General features: G+C 47.6%; 2 protein-coding genes across 3 annotated transcripts in view; both read right to left on the reverse strand.

Annotated features, from left to right (window-relative positions):
- Positions 1 to 12,777, reverse strand: part of cntrob (centrobin, centrosomal BRCA2 interacting protein) — a gene marked incomplete at its 3' end in the record, with an annotated part of 27,462 nt that extends 14,685 nt beyond the window's left edge. Inside the window, exons 1-5 of the mRNA XM_084462970.1 lie at positions 12,719 to 12,777; positions 10,656 to 10,740; positions 2,274 to 2,343; positions 1,992 to 2,157; positions 90 to 206 (exon numbers count right to left, since the gene is read on the reverse strand). Coding sequence (XP_084319096.1) covers positions 90 to 206; positions 1,992 to 2,157; positions 2,274 to 2,343; positions 10,656 to 10,740; positions 12,719 to 12,766 — 486 coding nt within the window. The 5' untranslated portion in view covers positions 12,767 to 12,777. The remainder of the gene's footprint in view (positions 1 to 89; positions 207 to 1,991; positions 2,158 to 2,273; positions 2,344 to 10,655; positions 10,741 to 12,718) is intronic.
- Positions 12,778 to 15,775: 2,998 nt separating this feature from the next.
- The window catches only part of eif4e2rs1 (eukaryotic translation initiation factor 4E family member 2 related sequence 1), a 10,368-nt gene continuing 6,143 nt past the window's right edge, over positions 15,776 to 20,000 (reverse strand). The window contains exons 2-7 of one of the 2 annotated variants that reach the window (XM_084462953.1): positions 18,200 to 18,299; positions 17,859 to 17,990; positions 17,638 to 17,742; positions 17,197 to 17,349; positions 16,795 to 16,931; positions 15,776 to 16,210 (exon numbers count right to left, since the gene is read on the reverse strand). In XM_084462953.1, coding sequence (XP_084319079.1) covers positions 16,171 to 16,210; positions 16,795 to 16,931; positions 17,197 to 17,349; positions 17,638 to 17,742; positions 17,859 to 17,990; positions 18,200 to 18,299 — 667 coding nt within the window. In that variant the 3' untranslated portion in view covers positions 15,776 to 16,170. Of the gene's footprint in view, positions 16,211 to 16,794; positions 16,932 to 17,196; positions 17,350 to 17,637; positions 17,743 to 17,858; positions 17,991 to 18,199; positions 18,300 to 20,000 lie in introns of those variants that run through there. The other variant, XR_014631274.1, reaches the window with a different exon arrangement.

The raw sequence follows: 20,000 nt of genomic DNA on the forward strand, positions 1-20,000 counted from the left end.
GTGTGTGTGTGTGTGTGTGTGTGTGTGCGCGTGCGCGCGTGTGTGTACGTGCGTGTGTGGCGTGTGTGCGTGTGTGTGTACATCCGGACCTTGTCCAGCTGTTCAATCATAATGTCCTTCTTCCTGTCAGCTGACACGGCCAGAGCCAATTGCTGCTGCAGCTCCAGAGTCTTAGTCTGCAACACCATCACCTGCTCCTCACACTGCTACTCACACGGCACACACACACACACAGGCACACACACACACACAAACACAGGCACACACATACGCACACACACGCACACACACCAGGGGAAGGATCAGGGTCAGAGTTAAAAGCCTTAGGAAGATTCAACAATCTCTTTTGATTCCTTCTTACAGGCAGAAACTGAAACTCCCCAAGCCTGTTGTAAGGACATTCAAGACCTGGACCAGCGAGGCCAAGGAGAAGCGGGTGGCTGGAAGGGGCCAGTTGTGACGGGGCTACGTTGAATGAGCGCGCGCAGAGGCTGGAAACAGTCTAGACACGGACACTGTGACGTCATTCGTCAGCTACTGCAAGTACTGGTGCGTTCCACCCTGTTCCAGGATCAGCTACAACAACGACAAGCCCTGGTTCACATCCAAACTCAGGAAACTAAGGCTGGAGAAAGAGGAAGTACGGAAGAGAGGGATGAGGACCGGTTTAAAGAGGCCAAGTAGAGATTCAGCAAGGCGGTCCAGGAAGCCAAACAACGCTTCTCTGAGAAACTCCAGCTGCAGTCGTCAAATACTAAAGCTGTTCGACTTAGGAACAGCTTTTTCCCCTCGGCCATCAGCCTCATCAACATGGCTCCCCTCTGACTCTCTCCCGTCCCCTGCAATCTCTGCACTAAACTGACTGACTACTGCACTGACTCTTTTGTTTCTTGTCTTTGAAATTGAGAGTTTAACATGTTTTTGAATGATTTTTCATGGTGCCCACCCACATCCATTATATGACCAAAACGGTGGTAGAGCAATTATCAGACTTTCTCAAAAGTGCTAGTTTTGTCAACGTTTTGATCTGAACCATTGCATATGATCATAAGTAACCTTAGAACAGGGCTAAACATGCATTTTCCCTTTACTACTCCTTTAATTGTTCCACTGAGGTGGCGGCCATCTTGAAAATGGCCGCCATCTTGAAGATTCAAGTTGGCTCAGACCATTTTCTTGTTAAGTGACCCATGGAGACTGCTCATGCCAATTTTCATGCTTGTATCACCAACTGAAAGATTACGTCTCTTATCTGCTCCACTATGTAGTCCCATTGCAATTCTATATTTGCACTGTTTATATCACTGCACTTTACGAGTCCTGTCCTGTCCCCTGCCCTGCCCTGCCCTGCCCTGCCCTGTCCTGCCCTGTCCTGTCCTGTCCTGTCCTGTTCTGCACCCTGCCCTGCCCTGCCCTGCCCTGCCCTGCCCTGCCCTGCCCTGCCCTGCCCTGCCCTGCCCTGCCCTGCCCTGCCCTGCCCTGCCCTGCCCTGCCCTGCCCTGCCCTGCCCTGCCCTGCCCTGCCCTGCCCTGCCCTGCCCTGCCCTGCCCTGCCCTGCCCTGCCCTGCCCTGCCCTGCCCTGCCCTGCCCTGCCCTGCCCTGCCCTGCCCTGCCCTGCCCTGCCCTGCCCTGCCCTGCCCTGCCCTGCCCTGCCCTGTCCTGTCCTGTCCTGTCGCTCTTGTCCTGTCCTGTCCTGTCCTGTCCTGTCCTGTCCTGTCCTGTCCTGTCCTGTCCTGTCCTGTCCTGTCCCTCTTGTCCATTGTTGTATTGCTGCACCACAGGTCTGAAAAATCCCTATGTATGTTAGTGCAGGGTTAGGGTTAGGGTGTATGTTAGTGCACATGGCAAAAAATGAATTCTGATTTTGATTGTGATTCTAAGTGAGTGTCTGTGTCTGTGTCTGTGTGTGTGTGTGTGTGTGTGTGTGTGTGTGTGTGTGTGTGTGTGTGTGTGTGTGTGTGTGTGTGTGTGTGTGTGTGTGTGTGAGGTACCTTGCGTCTTGCCCTCTCTCTGTTCAGGCTCTCTCTCAGCACAGTGGTTTCCGGGGACGAGAGGAGATTAGCGTCAGAGCGCAGAGGATAAGAGGAGGAGGAGTACCTGGGAAACAGCTCCTCCAGCCCTGCTGACCCCAACTCCACCTCTCCCAACCCCCCCAACCTAGACCTGGAGGGCAAATCAAACAACCCTTACACAGCATACAGAGAAGTACTGTTTAAGTGAGTGAGTGAGTGAGTGAGTGAGTGAGTGAGTGAGTGAGTGAGTGAGTGAGTTACCTGAGCAGATGTGAGGTGCTGTCACTAGTAAATGACAGGTTGGGACTCTGTGTGACGCTGCTGCCCCCTGCTGGGGAGAAGAGAACTGACATTAGCCTTAACCATAACCCTAACCCTGGCCCCCAGAACAAGTGAGCAGAATGGACTGTGTGTGTGTGTGTGTGTGTGTGTGCATCACCTCTGTCCTGTGTGTGTGTGTGTGTGTGTGTGTGTGTGTGTGTGTGTGTGTGTGTGTGTTGAGAGTGTGCGCTCACACTCTGCTCTCGCCCTCAGACTCCCTGAACTCCGCTCATCACTCACCCAGATTACCTTCACTACACTCCTATATCACTCACCCAGATCACCCTTCACTACACTCCTATATCACTCACCCAGATTACCCTTCACTACACTCCTATATCACTCACCCAGATTACCCTTCACTACACTCCTATATCACTCACCCAGATTACCTTCACTACACTCCTATATCACTCACCCAGATTACCCTTCAATACACTCCTATATCACTCACCCAGATTACCTTCACTACACTCCTATATCACTCACCCAGATTACCCTTCACTACACTCCTATATCACTCACCCAGATCACCCTTCACTACACTCCTATATCACTCACCCAGATTACCTTCACTACACTCCTATATCACTCACCCAGATTACCCTTCACTACACTCCTATATCACTCACCCAGATTACCCTTCACTACACTCCTATATCACTCACCCAGATTACCTTCACTACACTCCTATATCACTCACCCAGATTACCCTTCAATACACTCCTATATCACTCACCCAGATTACCTTCACTACACTCCTATATCACTCACCCAGATTACCCTTCACTACACTCCTATATCACTCACCCAGATCACCCTTCACTACACTCCTATATCACTCACCCAGATTACCTTCACTACACTCCTATATCACTCACCCAGATTACCCTTCACTACACTCCTATATCACTCACCCAGATTACCCTTCACTACACTCCTATATCACTCACCCAGATTACCTTCACTACACTCCTATATCACTCACCCAGATTACCTTCACTACACTCCTATATCACTCACCCAGATTACCCTTCACTACACTCCTATATCACTCACCCAGATTACCCTTCACTACACTCCTATATCACTCACCCAGATTACCCTTCACTACACTCCTATATCACTCACCCAGATTACCTTCACTACACTCCTATATCACTCACCCAGATTACCCTTCAATACACTCCTATATCACTCACCCAGATTACCTTCACTACACTCCTATATCACTCACCCAGATTACCCTTCACTACACTCCTATATCACTCACCCAGATCACCCTTCACTACACTCCTATATCACTCACCCAGATTACCTTCACTACACTCCTATATCACTCACCCAGATTACCCTTCACTACACTCCTATATCACTCACCCAGATTACCCTTCACTACACTCCTATATCACTCACCCAGATTACCTTCACTACACTCCTATATCACTCACCCAGATTACCCTTCAATACACTCCTATATCACTCACCCAGATTACCTTCACTACACTCCTATATCACTCACCCAGATTACCCTTCACTACACTCCTATATCACTCACCCAGATCACCCTTCACTACACTCCTATATCACTCACCCAGATTACCTTCACTACACTCCTATATCACTCACCCAGATTACCCTTCACTACACTCCTATATCACTCACCCAGATTACCCTTCACTACACTCCTATATCACTCACCCAGATTACCTTCACTACACTCCTATATCACTCACCCAGATTACCCTTCAATACACTCCTATATCACTCACCCAGATTACCTTCACTACACTCCTATATCACTCACCCAGATTACCCTTCACTACACTCCTATATCACTCACCCAGATCACCCTTCACTACACTCCTATATCACTCACCCAGATTACCTTCACTACACTCCTATATCACTCACCCAGATTACCCTTCACTACACTCCTATATCACTCACCCAGATTACCCTTCACTACACTCCTATATCACTCACCCAGATTACCTTCACTACACTCCTATATCACTCACCCAGATTACCTTCACTACACTCCTATATCACTCACCCAGATTACCCTTCACTACACTCCTATATCACTCACCCAGATTACCCTTCACTACACTCCTATATCACTCACCCAGATTACCCTTCACTACACTCCTATATCACTCACCCAGATTACCTTCACTACACTCCTATATCACTCACCCAGATTACCCTTCAATACACTCCTATATCACTCACCCAGATTACCTTCACTACACTCCTATATCACTCACCCAGATTACCCTTCACTACACTCCTATATCACTCACCCAGATCACCCTTCACTACACTCCTATATCACTCACCCAGATTACCTTCACTACACTCCTATATCACTCACCCAGATTACCCTTCACTACACTCCTATATCACTCACCCAGATTACCCTTCACTACACTCCTATATCACTCACCCAGATTACCTTCACTACACTCCTATATCACTCACCCAGATTACCCTTCAATACACTCCTATATCACTCACCCAGATTACCTTCACTACACTCCTATATCACTCACCCAGATTACCCTTCACTACACTCCTATATCACTCACCCAGATCACCCTTCACTACACTCCTATATCACTCACCCAGATTACCTTCACTACACTCCTATATCACTCACCCAGATTACCCTTCACTACACTCCTATATCACTCACCCAGATTACCCTTCACTACACTCCTATATCACTCACCCAGATTACCTTCACTACACTCCTATATCACTCACCCAGATTACCTTCACTACACTCCTATATCACTCACCCAGATTACCTTCACTTCACTCCTATATCACTCACCCAGATTACCCTTCACTACACTCCTATATCACTCACCCAGATTACCCTTCACTACACTCCTATATCACTCACCCAGATTACCTTCACTACACTCCTATATCACTCACCCAGATTACCCTTCACTACTCTCCTATATCACTCACCCAGATTACCCTTCACTACACTCCTATATCACTCACCCAGATTACCCTTCACTACACTCCTATATCACTCACCCAGATTACCTTCACTACACTCCTATATCACTCACCCAGATTACCCTTCACTACACTCCTATATCACTCACCCAGATTACCTTCACTACACTCCTATATCACTCACCCAGATTACCCTTCACTACACTCCTATATCACTCACCCAGATTACCTTCACTACACTCCTATATCACTCACCCAGATAACCCTTCACTACACTCCTATATCACTCACCCAGATTACCTTCACTACACTCCTATATCACTCACCCAGATTACCCTTCACTACACTCCTATATCACTCACCCAGATTACCCTTCACTACACTCCTATATCACTCACCCAGATTACCCTTCACTACACTCCTATATCACTCACCCAGATTACCTTCACTACACTCCTATATCACTCACCCAGATTACCCTTCACTACACTCCTATATCACTCACCCAGATTACCTTCACTACACTCCTATATCACTCACCCAGATTACCCTTCACTACACTCCTATATCACTCACCCAGATTACCCTTCACTACACTCCTATATCACTCACCCAGATTACCTTCACTACACTCCTATATCACTCACCCAGATTACCCTTCACTACACTCCTATATCACTCACCCAGATTACCCTTCACTACACTCCTATATCACTCACCCAGATTACCTTCACTACACTCCTATATCACTCACCCAGATTACCCTTCACTACACTCCTATATCACTCACCCAGATTACCCTTCACTACACTCCTATATCACTCACCCAGATTACCCTTCACTACACTCCTATATCAATCACCCAGATTACCTTCACTACACTCCTATATCACTCACCCAGATTACCCTTCACTACACTTCTATATCACTCACCCAGATTACCTTCACTACACTCCTATATCACTCACCCAGATTACCTTCACTTCACTCCTATATCACTCACCCAGATTACCCTTCACTACACTCCTATATCACTCACCCAGATTACCTTCACTACACTCCTATATCACTCACCCAGATTACCCTTCACTACACTCCTATATCACTCACCCAGATTACCTTCACTACACTCCTATATCACTCACCCAGATTACCCTTCACTACTCTCCTATATCACTCACCCAGATTACCCTTCACTACACTCCTATATCACTCACCCAGATTACCCTTCACAACACTCCTATATCACTCACCCAGATTACCTTCACTACACTCCTATATCACTCACCCAGATTACCCTTCACTACACTCCTATATCACTCACCCAGATTACCTTCACTACACTCCTATATCACTCACCCAGATTACCCTTCACTACACTCCTATATCACTCACCCAGATTACCTTCACTACACTCCTATATCACTCACCCAGATTACCCTTCACTACACTCCTATATCACTCACCCAGATTACCTTCACTACACTACTATATCACTCACCCAGATTACCCTTCACTACACTCCTATATCACTCACCCAGATTACCCTTCACTACACTCCTATATCACTCACCCAGATTACCCTTCACTACACTCCTATATCACTCACCCAGATTACCCTTCACTACACTCCTATATCACTCACCCAGATCAACCTTCACTACACTCCTATATCACTCACCCAGATTACCCTTCACTACACTCCTATATCACTCACCCAGATTACCCTTCACTACACTCCTATATCACTCACCCAGATTACCCTTCACTACACTCCTATATCACTCACCCAGATTACCCTTCACTACACTCCTATATCACTCACCCAGATTACCCTTCACTACACTCCTATATCACTCACCCAGATTACCCTTCAATACACTCCTATATCACTCCTATATCACTCACCCAGATTACCCTTCACTACACTCCTATATCTCTCACCCAGATTACCCTTCACTACACTCCTATATCACTCACCCAGATTACCTTCACTACACTCCTATATCACTCACCCAGATTACCCTTCACTACACTCCTATATCACTCACCCAGATTACCTTCACTACACTCCTATATCACTCACCCAGATTACCTTCACTTCACTCCTATATCACTCACCCAGATTACCCTTCACTACACTCCTATATCACTCACCCAGATTACCTTCACTACACTCCTATATCACTCACCCAGATTACCCTTCACTACACTCCTATATCACTCACCCAGATTACCTTCACTACACTCCTATATCACTCACCCAGATTACCCTTCACTACTCTCCTATATCACTCACCCAGATTACCCTTCACTACACTCCTATATCACTCACCCAGATTACCCTTCACAACACTCCTATATCACTCACCCAGATTACCTTCACTACACTCCTATATCACTCACCCAGATTACCCTTCACTACACTCCTATATCACTCACCCAGATTACCTTCACTACACTCCTATATCACTCACCCAGATTACCCTTCACTACACTCCTATATCACTCACCCAGATTACCTTCACTACACTCCTATATCACTCACCCAGATTACCCTTCACTACACTCCTATATCACTCACCCAGATTACCTTCACTACACTACTATATCACTCACCCAGATTACCCTTCACTACACTCCTATATCACTCACCCAGATTACCCTTCACTACACTCCTATATCACTCACCCAGATTACCCTTCACTACACTCCTATATCACTCACCCAGATTACCCTTCACTACACTCCTATATCACTCACCCAGATCACCCTTCACTACACTCCTATATCACTCACCCAGATTACCCTTCACTACACTCCTATATCACTCACCCAGATTACCCTTCACTACACTCCTATATCACTCACCCAGATTACCCTTCACTACACTCCTATATCACTCACCCAGATTACCCTTCACTACACTCCTATATCACTCACCCAGATTACCCTTCACTACACTCCTATATCACTCACCCAGATTACCCTTCAATACACTCCTATATCACTCCTATATCACTCACCCAGATTACCCTTCACTACACTCCTATATCTCTCACCCAGATTACCCTTCACTACACTCCTATATCACTCACCCAGATTACCTTCACTACACTCCTATATCACTCAGTCAGATTACCTTCACTACACTCCTATATCACTCACCCAGATTACCTTCACTTCACTCCTATATCACTCACCCAGATTACCCTTCACTACACTCCTATATCACTCACCCAGATTACCCTTCACTACACTCCTATATCACTCACCCAGATTACCCTTCACTACACTCCTATATCACTCACCCAGATTACCCTTCACTACACTCCTATATCACTCACCCAGATTACCCTTCAATACACTCCTATATCACTCCTATATCACTCACCCAGATTACCCTTCACTACACTCCTATATCTCTCACCCAGATTACCCTTCACTACACTCCTATATCACTCACCCAGATTACCTTCACTACACTCCTATATCACTCACCCAGATTACCCTTCACAACACTCCTATATCCCTCACCCAGATTACCCTTCACTACACTCCTATATCACTCACCCAGATTACCCTTCACTACACTCCTATATCACTCACCCAGATTACCCTTCACTACACTCCTATATCACTCACCCAGATTACCTTCACTACACTCATATATCACTCACCCAGATTACCCTTCACTACACTCCTATATCACTCACCCAGATTACCTTCACTACACTCATATATCACTCACCCAGATTACCTTCACTACACTCCTATATCACTCACCCAGATCACCCTTCACTACACTCCTATATCACTCCTATATCCCTCACCCAGATTACCCTTCACTCAGATTACCCTTTACTACACTCATATATCACTCACCCAGATTACCTTCACTACACTCCTATATCACTCCTATATCACTCACCCAGATTACCTTCACTACACTCATATATCACTCATATATCACATTGCCACCTTAAAAGAGAAAAATCTGTGTTGAAACAAATCGTACTCATACTCTTTTGATATGGTTCCTTCACAACGAGACATAACTATGCATTAATTCAGATAGTAGGCTTAGGTCATAGAAAACATGCTGGTAAGCCTAAGTAGGCCTGGCTACCAATGAATTTCATTCATATTCTGACAGTGACATCCAGTCTCCTCCCAAGGCATGCTTTAAACTTGAGCTAGACGGGTCCAGACGTTACAACCCACCCACTCCACCCTAACCCTTAACCCTAACCCTAACCCTAACCCTATAAACCTGAGCTGGACGGGTCCAGACGTTACAACCCACCCACTCCACCAAAGTTGACTGATTCTTGATCTCGACAGTGAAGGAGTTGACATCCTGTCTGATATCAGGCTATATGAACGGGATCTTAAGAGAGTGAAGGAGTTGACATCCTGTCTGATATCAGGCTATATGAATGGGATCTTAAGAGAGTGAAGGAGTTGACATCCTGTCTGATATCAGGCTATATGAACGGGATCTTAAGAGAGTGAAGGAGTTGACATCCTGTCTGATATCAGGCTATATGAACGGGATCTTAAGAGAGTGAAGGAGTTGACATCCTGTCTGATATCAGGCTATATGAACGGGATCTTAAGAGAGTGAAGGAGTTGACATCCTGTCTGATATCAGGCTATATGAACGGGATCTTAAGAGAGTGAAGGAGTTGACATCCTGTCTGATATCAGGCTATATGAACGGGATCTTAAGAGAGTGAAGGAGTTGACATCCTGTCTGATATCAGGCTATATGAACGGGATCTTAAGAGAGTGAAGGAGTTGACATCCTGTCTGATATCAGGCTAGAACTGGCGATCGATCCAACTTTTTGAAAACACGCTCCACTGAAAATCCACCCGCTCCACTCTGCTCACATGCTCTGGTGTGTGTGTCTCACCTGTGTTCAGCGTGTGTGTGTGTGTGTGTCCCACCTGTGTCCAGCGTGTGTGTGTGTGTGTTTGTGTCCCACCTGTGTCCAGCGTGTGTGTGTGTTTGTGTCTCACCTGTGTCCAGCGTGTGTGTGTGTTTGTGTGTGTCCCACCTGTGTTCAGTGTGTGTGTGTGTTTGTGTCCCACCTGTGTCCAGCGTGTGTGTGTGTGTGTGTGTATGTGTCCCACCTGTGTTCAGTGTGTGTGTGTGTTTGAGTCCCACCTGTGTCCAGCGTGTGTGTGTGTTTGTGTCCCACCTGTGTTCAGCGTGTGTGTGTGTGTGTCTCACCTGTGTCCAGCGTGTGTGTGTGTGTGTTTGTGTCCCACCTGTGTTCAGCGTGTGTTTGTGTGTTTGTGTCCCACCTGTGTCCAGCGTGTGTGTGTGTGTGTGTCCCACCTGTGTTCAGTGTGTGTGTGTGTCCCAGCATGGTATGAAGGTGAGCTCTGACGTTCTCCATGTCTTGGATGTGACTTCTGCCATTCTGTCAACACACACATGTACATCACACACCCACATTACATCACATGCAACACACATTAACACACATCACACACAAACACATCCCACACCCACGTTACATCACATGCAACACACATTCATCAGATGTACATCTCACACACAAGCACATTCCTAGTATGTGTAAACAGGAGCATTACAGTATTGATCTATCCAAACCACGTACATGGCAATAAACTGATCTGGAAGTATATCACTCACACAAACACACAAACAAACACCACACACAAGCACATCACACACAAGCACATCACACACAAACGCATCACACACAAGCACATCACACACAAGCACATCACACACAAACACACAAACAAACACCACACACAAGCACATCACACACAAGCACATCACACACAAGCACATCACACACAAGCACATCACACACAAGCACATCACACACAAGCACATCACACACAAGCACATCACACACAAACACATCACACACAAACAAACACCACACACAAGCACATCAAACACAAACACATCACACACAAACACATCACACACAAACACATCACACACAAACACTTCACACACAAACACATCACACACAAGCACATCACACACAAACACATCACACACAAACACATCACACACAAACACATCACACACAAACACATCACACACAAGCACATCACACACAAGCACATCACACACAAGCACACCACACACAAGCACATCACACACAAGCACATCACACACAAGCACATCACACACAAACACATCACACACAAGCACATCACACACAAACACATCACACACAAGCACATCACACACAAACACATCACACACAAGCACATCACACACAAACAAACACCACACACAAGCACATCACACACAAGCACATCACACACAAGCACACCACACACAAGCACATCACACACAAGCACATCACACACAAGCACACCACACACAAGCACATCACACACAAGCACATCACACACAAACACATCACACACAAACACATCACACACAAGCACATCACACACAAACACATCACACACAAGCACATCACACACAAACACATCACACACAAGCACATCACACACAAGCACATCACACACAAGCACATCACACACAAACAAACACCACACACAAGCACATCACACACAAACACATCACACACAAACACATCACACACAAACACATCACACACAAACACATCACACACAAACACATCACACACAAACACATCACACACAAGCACATCACACACAAACACATCACACACAAACACAAACACATCACACACAAACACATCACACACAAACACAAACACATCACACACAAGCACATCACACACAAGCACATCACACACAAGCACACCACACACAAGCACATCACACACAAGCACATCACACACAAGCACATCACACACAAGCACATCACACACAAACACATCACACACAAACACATCACACACAAACACATCACACACAAACACATCACACACAAACACATCACACACAAACACATCACACACAAGCACATCACACACAAACACATCACACACAAACACAAACACATCACACACAAACACATCACACACAAACACATCACACACAAACACATCACACACAAACACATCACACACAAACACATCACACACAAACACATCACACACAAACACATCACACACAAGCACATCACACACAAACACATCACACACAAACACATCACACACAAACACATCACACACAAACACATCACACACAAACACATCACACACAAGCACATCACACACAAACACATCACACACAAACACATCACACACAAACACATCACACACAAACGCATCACACACAAGCGCATCACACACAAACACATCACACACAAACACATCACACACAAACGCATCACACACAAACACATCACACACAAACACATCACACACAAACACATCACACACAAACACACAAACACATCACACGTGTGGTTACCGTCAGTCTGCTGCTGCTGTCAAGATTCGCCTGGAGATTCCCACTCATCTCCAGGTCCCTCTCTCTCCCCTCCTCCTCCTCCCCTCCAGGAGAGGGTCTGTGGGGAGACAGGGGGAGTGCAGCCTCCCCCTTCTCCCTCCCCAACTCCAGCTGGAAGGAGACCTGCCTGAACAATGAACACACACCAAACCTGCATCACCCAAAGGCCCAACCTGAGGAGAGGGTTAGGGTTAGGGCCCAACCTGAGGAGAGGGTTAGGGTTAGGGCCCAACCTGAGGAGAGGGTTAGGGTTAGGGCCCAACCTGAGGAGAGGGTTAGGGTTAGGGCCCAACCTGAGGAGAGGGTTAGGGTTAGGGCCCAACCTGAGGAGAGGGTTAGGGTTAGGGCCCAACCTGAGGAGAGGGTTAGGGTTAGGGCCCAACCTGAGGAGAGGGTTAGGGTTAGGGCCCAACCTGAGGAGAGGGTTAGGGTTAGGGCCCAACCTGAGGAGAGGGTTAGGGTTAGGGCCCAACCTGAGGAGAGGGTTAGGGTTAGGGTTAGGGCCCAACCTGAGGAGAGGGTTAGGGCCCAACCTGAGGAGAGGGTTAGGGTTAGGGCCCAACCTGAGGAGAGGGTTAGGGTTAGGGCCCAACCTGAGGAGAGGGTTAGGGTTAGGGCCCAACCTGAGGAGAGGGTTAGGGTTAGGGCCCAACCTGAGGACAGGGTTAGGGTTAGGGCCCAACCTGAGGAGAGGGTTAGGGTTAGGGCCCAACCTGAGGAGAGGGTTAGGGTTAGGGCCCAACCTGAGGAGAGGGTTAGGGTTAGGGCCCAACCTGAGGAGAGGGTTAGGGTTAGGGCCCAACCTGAGGAGAGGGTTAGGGTTAGGGCCCAACCTGAGGAGAGGACGAAGGAGAACAGGACAGGTGAGGAGGGAGGAGAGGAGGGAGTAGGTAGGGGTGTTGAGAGGAGAGGGAGGGCAGGAGAGGGAGGAGGAAAGGAGGAAAGGAGAGGAGAGGAGGGAGGAGAGGAAGAGAGGAGGGAAGAAGAGAGAAAAGGAGGAGAGAGGAGGGAGAAGCAGAGGGAGGAGAGGAGGGGAGAGGAGAGTTGGAGAGGAGGGACCCAATCAGGGGTAAACCCTAACCCGGGTTCCACTGGGGTACAGAACAGCAGTTAGAACAAAGTCACCGATTGGTCTGGTCACATTTCCAATCTCTGGAGATCGTTCTAGAAAGGGGGAAGGCCAGACTAATCTGCGGAGAAACAGAATGTGAGCTCGCGAGATCAAGATGGGGGGGGGGGGGGGGTCAACCTCGAAAGTCTGGCATCACGAGGCTGAGGAGAGGGTACCTGTGTTGGAGGATGTGATCAGGGGTGTGGTCAAGGTGGGCGTGGCCTCTGGTCTGCAGCTCCCTGCTTCTCTGGAGGGACGAGTACAAACGAGCTGTGACCTCGCGAGACTCCTCCCACACTGGGCAGGGTGAGGAGGGCCAGGAGGAGGGAGGGGAGGTGAGGGAGAAGGGAGGGGAGGTGTGGGAGGGCCAGGAGGAGGGAGGGGAGGTGTGGGAGAAGGGAGGGGAGGTGAGGGATACCCGCTTAGGGGGAGAGGGAGAGGGGGGAGAGATGGCCAGAGCCTCCATGTCACTCATCACCCCTCCCTGTCTGTGTAGAGAGCGCACACGCACGCAAACACACACACACACACACACACCCACACACACAGTAGGTCAGGCTGTTGATCACTACTGACTCACTAGTTAGCTCCTATCTTCTATCCAGGTATTTAACAGACAGCTCGGACGTGCAGCCTCATAGTAAACTAACCCCAGCAAGCTGTGTGATGTCAGATCCACGGACAGAGATAGTCCTGTATTCTCGTTAGGGTTGGCTACCCAGTTAGCCTAGCTATAACTACTAGCACTGGCTAGGTTACTAGCTACATAGCTAGTACAGATCACGTTGCATAGCTAGTACAGATCACGTTGCATAGCTAGTACAGATCACGTTGCATAGCTAGTACAGATCACGTTGCATAGCTAGTACAGATCACGTTGCATAGCTAGCCTAGACTAGTACGAACCTGGTCGCGGAGATGACGGGGGTGACAGCAGCTTGCAGAGCTAGCACTAGCTGGTTAGGGTTACTGAGCTAGCTACCCTCCCAAGGGTTAGGGTTAGGCACTAGCTGGTTAGGGTTAGCCCTCGGTTAGCTAACTGAGCTAGTTAGGGTTACTGGGGTTAGGCTAACTGAGCTAGCTACCCTCCCGAGTGAGTTTACCGGTTACAAGTTTCAAACAGCCCCATAGCAACCCTCTCCATGGCGCGGGTGATTACGTCATCTAAAGAGGACACGAGGTCTGTTCGTTTAGGCTCACCGCTCAACCGGAGGGCTGTCCACATGCACACGGGTTAGGGTTAGGGTCAGGGTTAGGGTAAGGTGTAAGGTCACCACGAGCCCCAGAACAGCTTCAGTGCGTCTTGGCACAGATTCTCAAGTCTAAGGAACTACCAGAGGGACACACAGCGTTCTTCCAGACATCCCTCATTTGGTGTTTTGATGACGGTGGTAAAGATCACTGTCCATATGTGTCAGTCCAAAATCTCCTGTGGTGTTCAATTGGGTTGAGATCTGGTGACTGAAGGCCATATAGAATATGATTCCTATCATTTTCATGCTCATTAAACATTCAGTAACCCCTCATGCCCGGTGGAGGTCATCCTCTGTGGTGGAGAGGAAGATGAGGGACAAACTAAAGTCTATTAGTGGGCATACGGTGTGTGTGTGTGTGTGTGTGTGTGTGTGTGTGGATAAAGAAGTGGGTATATAGCCTACCTCTGTATACCCTCCACTACACTACTGATTCTGTCACACAGAAAGAGTTGCTCTTCTGTTTTTCCTCACAGAGCACACTAATGCATGACCATCAAATGTGTGCTTTCAACCACTGGGCTCTGAGTGTTCACCAGTAAGATTCACCAGCAGACATGGTTATGGGCAATGACACAATATAAATATACCAAAACCAATATATACCAAAGTAATACCTTTATTACTGTGTGGACATGGATACAATGACCACACACAAACACACCTCTATACACAGACACACTTTCACACACTCACTCTCTCACACACACACATACTGACACTCACACAGACATACTCACACAGAGACACACACTTGTTGGTCCCACAGTTCTGCTCTGGTTCGAGTAGATGGAAAACAAGCATCTCTACAGAAATCTCTGGTGTCCATAGCAACCATGGCATATCCATGTTTCCGTGTGTTGATGACAGAGACAGAGGGAGGGAGGGAGGGAGGGAGCACATCTGTCTGACGAGGGAGGGAGGGAAAGGGGGATGAGCTCTGTCAGTCTGGTGGGGGGTAGAGAGATGATGATGATGATGATGCTACTGATAGAAACTTCAGTCCTTTTCTTCCTCCCTCTGTCCGTGGTCTGTCAGTCTCTCCCTCCTCACAGAGTGATCTTAGTGTTGCGGAAGCTAGAATTATCCCTGAGGAGAGACACAGAGGAGAGACCAGTCACACAGGAGCAGTGAATTATCCCTGAGGAGAGACACAGAGGAGAGATCAGTCACACAGGAGCAGTGAATTATCCCTGAGGAGAGACACATCAGTCACACAGGAGCAGTGAATTATCCCTGAGGAGAGACACATCAGTCACACAGGAGCAGTGTTCATTGACAGACCATTCTGATGTAGTTTGTCAGTATTTTGACTGAAATACTATTTATTTTTGTCATATTTTGTCTTAGTTCTAGTATAATTTTAGTTGACTAAATAGCATTCTGATTTTAGTTGGCTAAATCTACAGTAGATATTGTAGAGGGTTAAATGGAATGTGTAATGCATTATTTAACCATTTCTCTAGAATCTCATATACTCCCAGAGGAAGATCTATTCAACTGATGAACAAAGCTACTGAATCACATTTCTATGCTCTCTCCTTGCTTGTGTTTGAGTTTTTTCAGCGTGAGCCACGACTTTCACGGAAATCTCAGCATTCTGATTGGATCTCATCCCAAATGGTCCTCTTTAACTGTGTGTGTGTCTCTTTAACTGTGTGTGTGTCTCTTACTTGAGGCTGTCGTTGTGTGTCTTGTACTCCATGATGGTGTTGGGGGGCAGGTTGAGGACCCTGCGGAGTGTGTCTCTGATCCTGGAGGTGGTCACCTGGTCACTGGCTGTCTTGTTCCAGATAGACAGGATGTCTTCCTGTATGCACACACACACCCACATGCATATACACACACATTATATATATATTAGTTATATATACACATACATATATAACATACTGTATATATATATTAGGGATGTGTGAGTGTGAGTGAGTGTGTGTGTGAGTGTGTGTGAGTGTGTGAGTGTGTGTGTGTGTGTGAGTGTGTGAGTGTGTGTGTGTGTGTGTGTGTGTGTGTGTGTGTGTGTGTGTGTGAGTGTGTGTGTGTGTGTGTGTGTGTGTGTGTGTGAGTGTGTGTACCTGGAAGCGTATAGACACCACCACACCACAGATCTCCTCCCCCACCATGAACTGCTCCCCCAGCATGGCCAGGATGATGTTCTCCCAGAAGCGCGACGCCAGACCCTTCCTCAGACGGATGATCCACTTCCCCCCACTCCTGTTAGCCTCATCCTGCAGCACACACACACACAAGAACACACGCACACACATAAGCACACGTACACACACACACACACACACACGCACGCACACGCACACACATAAGCACACATACACAAACGCACACACAAGCACATGCACGCACACACACACACACAGCACGCGCACGCACGCAAATACTAATTTGAATTGGTGTGTGTTCTCTCTCCCTACAGGGATGAGTCAGGGTCAAGGTCAGGGTCAGGGTCAGGGTCAGGGTCAGGGTCAGGGTCAGGGTCAAGGTCAGGGTCAGGGTCATACCTCCCACATGGGCTTGATGCCCTCCTTAAACAGGTGGAAGTCGCTGTGCCCAGTCAGGTCTCCTGGACGGACCAGGTGACTGTAGAACTTCCAGAACTGCTCCACCTGGACAACCAATCACAAGTCAGTAACAATGCTCAACAGCCAACTACCAGCAATACAAAGTGTGTGAGTACGTATGAGTGTGTGTGTGTGTGGGGGGTGTGTGTGTGTGTACTTACCGAGGCCACAGTGCCTATCTGTCTGATGTTCTGTTCATAGTTGGTGTTGGCCGGTCGGCTGGGAGTGCGGCGTGAATACCAGAAGGTGTAGTTATACTGGAGGGGATGTTCACCTGCTGCTGGACTCACCATCTGCGCGAGCGCGCAGACACACACACACACACACACACACACACACACACACACACACACACACACACACACACACACACACACACACACACACACACACACACACACACACACACACACACACACACACACTGTGTGTTTCAGTGAAGTGCTACAACGGAGGGTAGTCAGGGTTAGGGTAACCGTTCGGTGGAAGGGGAAACATGCACCTTGCGCCGGTTGTTGCTGACAACGGAACCGTCGATGTCGCTCCGCTCCTCCCGCGAGCACAGCTGCTCCTCATGCTCCTCGTTCTCCTCGTCTTTCAGGCTAAGAGGGAGACAACATTTCCATTCAGAACAGGTTGATAACACCGATTGTTTTGCTACGTTATCAAGCTAACTGTCTGGTTGAGCTGAGCTAGCGACCTCATACCGCTGTGTAACCGCGGCTAACGTTAACCAAGTTAGCTCACTAGAAACTTCAGCAACCGATCATTAACCAGCTCGTCTGGAATCAGACCTTCTAACCCTAACCCTTCTAACCCTAACCCTAACCCTAACCCTTCTAACCCCTAACCCTAACCCTCTACCACAGGAGGGCGAAGTGTGGGCGGCTTATAACTTCAGAATATAGCTAGACTAACGTTACTATAGCACCAGCCTGGTAGCAAGCTGGTTAGCTACTGTAGCATTGGCTAAGTAGCTTATTGTTATAGTTATTAACTATAGCACTAGCTAAGTAGCTAATTGTTATAGTTATTATATTAGTATATATATTATATTAGTATTATTATACTATAGCACTAGCCAGGCAGCTAACTGTTATGGTTTGTAGCTGGTGCTCGTCCTGTTATGGTGTGTAGCTGGTGCTAGTCCTGGTATGGTTTGTAGCTGGTGCTAGTCCTGGTATGGTTTGTAGCTGGTGCTAGTCCTGTTATGGTTTGTAGCTGGTGCTAGTCCTGGTATGGTTTGTAGCTGGTGCTAGTCCTGGTATGGTTTGTAGCTGGTGCTAGTCCTGTTATGGTTTGTAGCTGGTGCTAGTCCTGGTATGGTTTGTAGCTGGTGCTAGTCCTGTTATGGTTTGTAGCTGGTGCTAGTCCTGGTATGGTTTGTAGCTGGTGCTAGTCCTGTTATGGTTTGTAGCTGGTGCTAGTCCTGGTATGGTTTGTAGCTGGTGCTAGTCCTGTTATGGTTTGTAGCTGGTGCTAGTCCTGGTATGGTTTGTAGCTGGTGCTAGTCCTGTTATGGTTTGTAGCTGGTGCTAGTCCTGTTATGGTTTGTAGCTGGTGCTAGTCCTGGTATGGTTTGTAGCTGGTGCTAGTCCTGGTATGGTTTGTAGCTGGTGCTAGTCCTGTTATGGTTTGTAGCTGGTGCTAGTCCTGGTATGGTTTGTAGCTGGTGCTAGTCCTGTTATGGTTTGTAGCTGGTGCTAGTCCTGTTATGGTTGGTAGCTGGTGCTAGTCCTGTTATGGTTTGTAGCTGGTGCTAGTCCTGTTATGCATAGTTACATTAGCGAGCTTGTTCAAATTATTGTCAACATAGCAGAACGGGACTATGGCTGCTACCGGGTACGTTAGCCTGGTCCTAGGGTTAGGGTTAGTTAGCCTGGTCCTAGGGTTAGGGTTAGTTAGTCCTAGGGTTAGGGTTAGTTAGTCCTAGCTAGACTAACAGTGCTATACCGGGTATGTTAGTCTGGTCCTAGGGTTAGGGTTAGTTAGTCCTAGGGTTAGGGTTAGTTAGCCTGGTCCTAGGGTTAGGGTTAGTTAGCCTGGTCCTAGGGTTAGGGTTAGTTAGTCCTAGGGTTAGGGTTAGTTAGTCCTAGCTAGACCAACAGTGCTATACCGGGTAAGTTAGCCTGGTCCTAGGGTTAGGGTTAGTTAGCCTGGTCCTAGGGTTAGGGTTAGTTAGTCCTAGGGTTAGTTAGTCCTAGTCAGGCTAACAGTGCTATACAGGGTAACGTTAGCCTGGTCCTAGGGTTAGGGTTAGTTAGCCTGGTCCTAGGGTTAGGGTTAGTTAGCCTGGTCCTGGG

The sequence above is a fragment of the Borostomias antarcticus genome (genome assembly GCF_949987555.1).
Source record: "Borostomias antarcticus genome assembly, contig: scaffold_116, whole genome shotgun sequence".
Taxonomy (NCBI): domain Eukaryota; kingdom Metazoa; phylum Chordata; class Actinopteri; order Stomiiformes; family Stomiidae; genus Borostomias; species Borostomias antarcticus.